The sequence below is a fragment of the Arachis duranensis genome, chromosome 4 (genome assembly GCF_000817695.3).
Source record: "Arachis duranensis cultivar V14167 chromosome 4, aradu.V14167.gnm2.J7QH, whole genome shotgun sequence".
Classification (NCBI taxonomy): Eukaryota; Viridiplantae; Streptophyta; class Magnoliopsida; order Fabales; family Fabaceae; genus Arachis; species Arachis duranensis.
The window spans coordinates 20,813,372-20,822,427 of NC_029775.3; the positions used below are offsets into that span (position 1 = coordinate 20,813,372).

Genomic DNA, 9,056 nt, shown 5'->3' on the forward strand with positions numbered 1-9,056 from the left:
TGGCCTTTTTCATCCTTCCTTCTAGTCTAGATGTTTTGTTTTGTTTGCTTGCTTTAAAACTCTATGAGCTAATGACCCTTTTCCTCTATTGATTTTAGGACTTCAAAACATGAAACCAACATGTTATTACACATTTTTCAATATCTCGTTCAGATGATAGAGTCACGAATTGTTTTTACGTAAATGAAAAAAAAGAAAGACTTCTCGCTTCCAGATTTTCTCCGAATTATATAGTTTTGGAGTTCAAAACCAATTCAAACATTCTGTACCTTCTATCCGAGCTGATTACCCCCAGTTTGGTATCATGCTTCACACATGGGAAATGATGATAATAAGAGACTGCAGTAGTGTTCATTGACTGCATTCCCATTGTTATGTAATATGTACCAGCTACCTGAAGTGTTGTGAAACACAGTTCTTTGTGGTTTTATTTTTAGTTTCTATCTTTTTGGTTTGTCAAGATTTTGTAAAAGACCAAAAGAAATAGTAACATTCAAAACATAAATAATTTTAATATTTTTAAATGAAAAATGCTGGTGGGCCATTAGAATTTATTGTATTTGGTCTTTATTTAGTCATCAATTTAATTTTTTTAATTCAGTAATCAGACATACTTTATTCTATATTTTTGAACATTGATGGTTAATTGATGGTTAAAAACAATAAATTCTGATAGTCTTTTTTGCATTTCTCCTTTCAAATTATTCAAAAAAATAATTACGTTTTAGTACCTAGAAAATTATTGTGCTAAGAAAAATGATCTTAAAAGAATAAAATAATTTTTTAAAAAATAAATATTTAACAAAAATGTCTTTTTCTTTTTTTGTTTTCTATGGTATTTTTCAATCTGGTAAGCCAATGACTAATCTATTGAGCTTGATTTAAGGATTTGTCGCTGGCCAATGAGTTACTGCATGCACAAGACAGAATTCGAACCCCTAACACTTGCTTAAGCGGACTATTAAATATTTAACAAAAATATCTAATAGTCAAATATAACTTTGTTTTCCTTATAACTTATGTTTTTGTTAATGGACTTAAGAATACTAATGTATTGTCCCTCATGTTTGCTACTTCAATGCATATAAACACATTTTATATAACTAATACACCAAAGCATGGTTATGGCTACTGAGAGAGTCGAACCAAAATCTGCCAAAGATGCAAATATCTTGACAAGGAGTAAGAGAAAACTGCGCAATGAAGATGGTAATGAAACTTTCTTGCAACCCAGGAGGACACCAAAAGCTTCTCGTGGAGCAGAGCAATGGAAGAACCCTAAGAAACCCTGAGTGAAGAGATCCTACGTGAGCATGGTCAAAGGCCCAGACTTTGTCTATGAGACCGACTCGAAGGACGAAGAGGAGTCCATGGAGGAAACGAGTGAGTCTGAAGAAGAGTCAGAGTTTGAATACTCGGAGAGAGAATATGAGGTTCCAGGGACGGAAAACTGGAGAGCAGGTAGAGAGCTGCCAAGAAGGAAAATAGTCTGGGAGTCAGATGGATCTCCTAACCTCATTATCAACTGAGCGAAACAAGCAAGGCTGAACAAGTATTGGGAGCATACACTTATCGTGAAATTGCTAGGGAGACATATCGGTTTCAATGTTCTTAAGAAGAAACTTGAGAGTATGTGGAGCAAAGAAGGGATGATAAGTCTGATAGATGTTGGAAATGATTTCTTCTTAGTTCGGTTAGTTCACATCGTTTGGAGACTATGATGGAGCTTTTAAGGGAGGACCATGGATGATCTTTGATCACTATTTAGCGGTGCAGAGATGGAGACCGAATTTTAACCCAAATGTTGAACATCTCAACAAAATTGTGGCTTGGGTTAGGATTTCCGATCTTCCTATAGAATATTATGATAAGTATGTGCTGAGAACCATAGGAAACACCATTAGGATGACGTTGAAGGTCGACTACAACACAGCGGAGCAGACGCGTGGTAAATTCGCCCGCATTTGTGTTGAACTCGACCTCACAAAACCATTAAGGCCAAATATAAAGATAAAGGGAAAAGTAGCGTTTGTGGAATACGAAGGACTACACACCATATGTTTTCAATGTGGTATAAATGGACAGAGTAAGGAGCAATTCCCCCATATGATGGAAAATAAAGCTGGGACAAAAGATAACTTGGAGAAGGAGGTTTAGAGAGACGACGGTCAGGAGAAGAATCTGAGAAGAAGCCTGGAGCAATTTGGCGAATGGATGACTGTCCAGAAATCAAGGAGGGGCAAAAAAGGAATTTCCAACAAGGAAAGGACGACTAATAAGCACAAAATGCCGTTCTATCTAGGTTCAATGCATTGGCTGGGAGTGAATCTAACACACCTATTGAGGGGGTTGAGGAAGAGGATTGTGTGGTGAGAATGGGGATGAGTGAAAAGCGCGTGGAAAGAGAGAAAAGAAATTTTCTCACGGGAAGTCAATGGAGAAAGGAAAAAGGAAAAATGGTAGTGGGTAGCAATGACAACCACGATTCACAAGATTCAGTTAGCAGGGTGCCCGAGACATCACCTGATGTGTACAGAAGTATGAGGAGGAACATTGCTAATGATAACCGTGGGAGTGCGAAAAATGAAAAATAGCAGGTTCTCCCAATCATGGGAAAGGGTCCCACTAAGCCAAATTACAATGATGATAATGAGGAAGCGAGTGCTAATAATAATGGAAATAGCGAGCAGGAGCCCAAACCAACAGAAATCAACATGCAAGAAACGAGACTAGTTTCAGAGGGCCCAATTGATAATGGCCAACATCCAAACAACCCAGCTCAATACATGCGAATAGAAGAAGAAATGATAGTGGATTCTCCTATTTTGAAGAACGACATGCATGTCTAAGTCTTTTTTGGGCCTTTCATTTATAAGTTTATAATGATAATATTATCATGGAATGCTACATGTGCTGTCGGAAAGGGTTTCAGTAGGTGCAAGGAATATCTTAAGATGAATAAACCTGATATTATGGCTTTGCAAGAGACAAAGTGTAGTGGAGAAAATGCTAATAAAGTTATTAAAGATTTGGGTTTTAAGAATTTTATTATGGTGGAAGCCAGGCGGTATAGTGGGGGCATCTGGATCATTTGGAATACGGATGATATTGTGATTCAGCTCATTCTTTCTAATAACTAATATATCCATGCTTTGGTAAAGGAAACTCAGAGAACTCCTTGGTTTCTCTCTATTATCTACGAAAGCCCTAGAGAAAATGAAAGAAAGGAGGCGTGGAGGGAAATAAAGGAATTTGCGAGAACGATAACAAAACCTTGGTTAATGATTGGTGATTTTATTTCCATTGCTGACCCAAACGAGAAGAAGGGAGGAATTCCAGCTGAAACAAAACATATAGGTGTGGAAGAAACATGTTTTTGGCAATATATTCCAAAGGATGCGCAGACTCATGGCTATGATTGATGGCATTCAGAAGTGTGAGTTGTATGGTAGAAGTAGACGATTGGAGGTGTTAGAAAAAGATCTTCAGAGCCAGCTTAATACCACTCTTGACCAGGAAGAAAGGCTTTGGTTGCAAAAGTCCAGGGCTAATTAGATCAAAGTGGCGACCGTAATATTCGCTATTATCACGTTAAAACAGTGATAAGTAGAAGGAAAAATAAAATTATTTGTCTGAGAGATGATGAAAGTAGATGGGTGGAGGACCAAGAAGAGCTAGAAAGAATGACAGCTAACTATTTTAGTAAGTTGTTTCATGAAGAGAATTTTGATAGGAGATATACTCCTTGCACTATATCTTTCCCTCCGATTGATAAGGACATAGTGGAATCAACGTTACATACCCCATCGGAAGAAAGTATTAAAATGGCCTTTTTTAATATTGGTACTTTTAAATCCCCAGGAGAGGATGACATTTCTGGTGCTTTCAATCATAAAAATTGGAAGACGGGGAAGGAAGGTCTGGGAGGACACGACAACCTGTGATAATGGGCGTCATCCCATTCCACCGATCCATCCTCGAAGTCCGGTTGACGAAACACTTCGACAAACCAACGGACATGAGGTACGATGGAACTCAAGACCCTCTAGAACACCTCACGGCCTTCGAGGCCAGGATGAACCTAGAGGGAGTAGGGGACGAGGTGAGGTGCCGAGCCTTCCCGGTAACCCTAGCGGGACCCGCGATCAGGTGGTTTAACGGCCTCCCGCAGGGATCCATCTACAGTTTCTCGGACATCAATCGTGCATTCCTGGCCCAATTTACAACACGAATAGCAAAGGCAAAGCACCCGATCAACCTTCTGGGGATAACCCAGAGACAGGGAGAGCCGACCAGAAAGTACCTGGATCGGTTCAACGACGAATGCTTGGAAATCGAGGGCCTAACCGATTCGGTGGCCAGCCTTTGCCTGACGAACGGCCTCCTTAACGAGAACTTTCGAAAACATCTCACCACGAAACCAGTTTGGACGATGCACGAGATCCAGACGGTAGCCAAAGAGTATATAAACGACGAGGAAGTCAGCCGAGTTGTGGCTGCCAATAAACGGCAGTCCAGCTACAGCCAACCTCGGCAACAAGGCAACGGAGAAAGACTAAAGGAACAAACCAGGGAAGAGGCGCCAAGCAAGGCACCAAGGCCATTCCCCCGGGTTGGGAAATTCACCAACTACACTCCGCTCACTCTTCCCATCGTGGAAGTTTATCAACAAATAGCTGAGAAAGGAATCCTGCCGAAGCCCCGACCACTCAAGGACCGCACGGGAGGAAACAAAAACCTCTATTGTGACTACCACAAAGGCTACGGTCACCAAACACAGGACTGCTTTGACCTGAAGGATGCACTAGAACAAGCGATAAGGGAAGGTAAGCTAGCAGCATTCTCCCATCTTATCAGAGAGCCGAGGAGACGTTATCGCGACCAAGACGAAGAAGGCAAAATCCGTTCGGCAAAGCGACGACAAGAGCTAGAAGACAGAGATCACGGCCTCACTGTGATAAACGTGGTGACGGCCAAAAACGCCGCGCCAAGATCCCGATCGACGCACAAGAAAGATGCTAAGGTCTTGTCGATCTCCTCCTCGTTGGTGTGAAACTCTAAGAAGCCTCCATCCATTTCTTTCGGCCCGGAAGACCAATGGTTTGACGACGTCCCGGAAAACCCACCCATGGTTATCACGGCCAGAGTGGGAACCGGTCTCGTCAAACGCATCCTTATTGACACAGGGGCTGACTCGAACATCATGTTCCACAACGTATTTGACGCACTGGGACTAAGGGACGCCGATCTGACGACTCACCAACACGGGGTCATTGGATTGGGCGACCACTTCATCAAACTAGACGGAGTAATATCCCTGCCGATCTCAGTGGGACAGTCTCAAGGCCGAAGATCGGCGATGGCTGAGTTCGTGATCCTCCGAGATTCCACCGCCTATAATATCATCCTGGGAAGGAAGACGATCAACGATGTTGAAGCGATAATCAACACGAAGCTGCTAGTCATGAAGTTTGTTACCGATGACGGATCTATAGGGTCCATAAGAGGAGACCTTGAGATGGCAGTCGCTTGCGACAACGCCAGCCTCACCCTAAGGAAGAAATCCAAAGAGGCGGCCGGCGTGTTTCTAGCCGACCTGGATGCCAGAGTAGACGACAAACCCAGACCGGAACCAGAAGGGGACCTGGAGAAATTTATGATCGGCGACACGGAGGAAAAATTCACGTTCATCAACAAGAACCTCCCGCATGAGTTGAAGGAGCCCTTGGTCGAAATGATAAGGGCCAATAGGGATTTGTTCGCCTGGACACCGGCCGACATGCCGGGCATAGACCCAAAAATTATGTTGCACCATCTGGCCGTCAAGCCGGAAGCATGCCCGGTAGCCCAACGGAGGAGAAAGATGTCGACGGAGAGGACAGAGGAGGTGGCCAGGCAGACGGCCAGCCTCCTAGAAGTAGGCTTTATACGAGAAGTAGACTACTCAACGTGGCTCTCAAATGTAGTTCTAGTGAAAAAGCATAACGGCAAGTGGAGAATGTGCGTAGACTACTCTGACCTTAACAAAGCATGCCCTAAGGATTGCTTCCCCCTCCCTAACATAGACGCACTCGTCGACGCTGCGGCGGGCTACCGTTATCTAAGCTTCATGAACGCCTACTCCGGTTACAACCAGATACCGATGCACCGTCCAGACGAAGAAAAGACGGCGTTCATAACGCCGGGGGGAACCTTCTGCTATAAGGTGATGCCATTCGGCCTTAAAAATGCAGGGGCAACATACCAAAGGTTAATGAACAGGATATTCCACGACCTCATAGGCAAGACTGTTGAAGTCTATGTGGACGACATCCTCGCGAAAACAACGCGACCCGAAGACCTCTTGAACGATCTGGCAAATGTATTCGCGTCTCTCCGACAACACGGCATGAGGCTGAATCCCCTCAAATGTGCCTTCGCCGTGGAAGCTGGAAAATTCCTAGGATTCATGATAACACAGAGAGGGGTAGAAGCCAACCCGGAGAAGTGCCAAGCGATATTGCAGATGAAAAGCCCGGGTTGTATCAAGGATGTCCAAAGGTTAGCAGGGCAGCTGACCTCTTTATCCCGGTTTCTCGGCGCATCGGCAACAAAGGCCTTACCGTTCTTTAACCTCATGAAGAAAGGGATAGCGTTCGAGTGGACACCCGCATGCGAAGAAGCTTTTCAGCACTTCAAGGAAATCTTGGCGGCACCCCCGGTCCTCGGGAAGCCGAAGGACGGGGAGCCGTTATACCTGTACCTCGCCATAACAGGAGAAGCCCTGGCCGCAGTTCTGGTGCGAGAAGAAGAGAAGGCTCAACAACCAGTCTATTTCGTAAGCAAAGCCTTGCAAGGGGCGGAATTAAGGTACTGCAAACTGGAAAAGCTAGATCTAGCACTCTTGACCTCCTCACAGAGGTTAAAGCAATACTTCCAAGGTCACCAAGTTGTCGTAAGAACGGACCAGGGAATCCGGCAAGTACTTCAAAAACCCGACTTGGCGGGAAGGATGATGACTTGGTCCATTGAACTTTCCCAATACGACATACGATACGAGCCCCGGCAAGCCATCAAGGCGCAAGAAATGGTAGATTTTCTAGTAGAAGTAACGGGGGATCCAACCGAAGAAACGAGCGCACGGTGGAAGCTCCACGTGGACGGAGCCTCCAACCAGACGTCTGGGGGCACCGGGATCATCCTGGAAAGCCCGGTTGGAGTTGTATACGAGCAGTCGATTAGGTTCGAATTCCCCATTTCGAACAACCAGGCAGAATACGAAGCTCTCATAGGAGGCTTAACCCTAGCAACGGAAGTCGGAGCAACAAGGTTGGAAATATGTAGCGATTCTCAGGTCGTCACCTCCCAGGTAAACGGGAGCTATCAAGCCAAAGACTCGTTATTACAAAAGTACCTGGAAAAAGTCAAGAACTTAAGCCAAAAATTTGAGGAGGTCACGGTCCACCACGTTCCAAGAGAAAGGAACACACGGGCAGACCTCCTATCAAAACTGGCCAGCACCAAACCAGGAGAAGGCAATCGGTGTCTCATCCAAGGAATGACGAGGGAGCCGGCGGTCACCTTGCATTTGGCAAGGCTGAGCTCTTCTTGGCTTGACCCCATCACCAACTTCCTAGAAAATGGCAAACTCCCTGATGACGAAAAGGACGCCGTGAAGCTAAGAAGGGAAGCGGCTAAATATGCGGTGATTCAAGGACAGCTATTCAAGAAAGGGTTCAACCAACCTCTACTGAAATGCTTACACCCCGACCAAACGGACTACGTCCTCAGGGAAGTCCATGAAGGCTGCTGCGGACACCACATAGGAGGCAAAGCCCTAGCAAGAAAACTAATTCGAGCCGGATACTATTGGTCGTCAATGATGGCAGATTCCAAGGAGTTCGTCAAAAAATGTGTCAAGTGTCAAGAGAACGCCAATTTCCACAGGGCGCCGGCCTCCGAGTTAAGCCTGTTAACGTCCTCCCGACCATTCTCGCAATGGGGATTCAATCTCTTAGGGCCATTCCCAGTCGATCCCGGGCAAGTCAAATACCTCATAGTCGCCATTGACTACTACACCAAATGGATAGAGGCCGAGCCGCTGGCTAGCATATCCTCATCCAATTGCAGGAAATTCATGTAGAGGCAGGTGATAATGCGATTCGGGATCTCAGAAGTCGTCATCTCGGACAACGGCACACAATTCACCGACAAGAAGTTCACAGAATTCTTCACTGGCCTGGGCATAAGACAGAAGTTCTCCTCGGTAGAGCACCCCCAAACGAACGGACAAGTGGAGTCCGCGAACAAGATCATCCTACTAGGACTCAAGAAGCGATTGGATAACAAAAAGGGTGCTTGGGCCGACGAGCTAGCCTCGGTGCTCTGGTCTTACCGAACAACTGAGCAGTCCTCCACCAAGGAAACTCCTTTCCGACTAACATACGGATTAGACGCGGTGATACCCGTGGAGATTGGGGAACCAAGCCCCCGACTACTTTTGAAGGGAGTAGAGGAAGCCGTGGAGAAAGACCTAATAGACGAAGCCAGAGAAATGACCCATTTGACAGAGACGGTGCTGAAACAAAGAATGGCCCTACGCTACAACACCAAAGTGCTTAAAAGGGAATTCGGGCCGAACGATCTCGTCCTAAGGCGCAACGACATCGGCCCTCCGACCCCAGGAGCAGGCAAGCTGGCGGCTGATGAGCGGATAATTTATACGCTTTTTGGCATTGTTTTTAGTATGTTTTTAGTATGATCTAGTTAGTTTTTAGTATATTTTTATTAGTTTTTAGTTAAAATTCACTTTTCTGGACTTTACTATGAGTTTGTGTGTTTTTCTATGATTTCAGGTATTTTCTGGTTGAAATTGAGGGACTTGAGCAAAAATCTGATTCAGAGACTGAAAAGGACTACAGATGCTGTTGGATTCTGACCTCCCTGCACTCGAAGTGGATTTTCTGGAGCTACAGAAGCTCAATTGGCGCGCTCTTAACGGCGTTAAAAAGTAGACATCCTGGGCTTCTCATCAATATATGATAGTTCATACTTTGCCCAAGATTTGATGGCCCAAA

General features: G+C 45.0%; 1 protein-coding gene across 1 annotated transcript; it reads left to right on the forward strand.

Annotated features, from left to right (window-relative positions):
* The first annotated feature begins 3,946 nt into the window (after nucleotides 1-3,946).
* On the forward strand, nucleotides 3,947-5,053 carry LOC107484273 (uncharacterized). The gene has a single exon (XM_016104882.1). The coding sequence runs from the start codon at nucleotides 3,947-3,949 to the stop codon at nucleotides 5,051-5,053; it is 1,107 nt and encodes a 368-aa protein (XP_015960368.1).
* Nucleotides 5,054-9,056: the final 4,003 nt, after the last annotated feature.

Bases quoted from the DNA above. Each gene is read 5' to 3' on its own strand.
- LOC107484273 (XM_016104882.1), top strand. From the start codon at position 3,947: ATGGGCGTCATCCCATTCCACCGATCCATCCTCGAAGTCCGGTTGACG.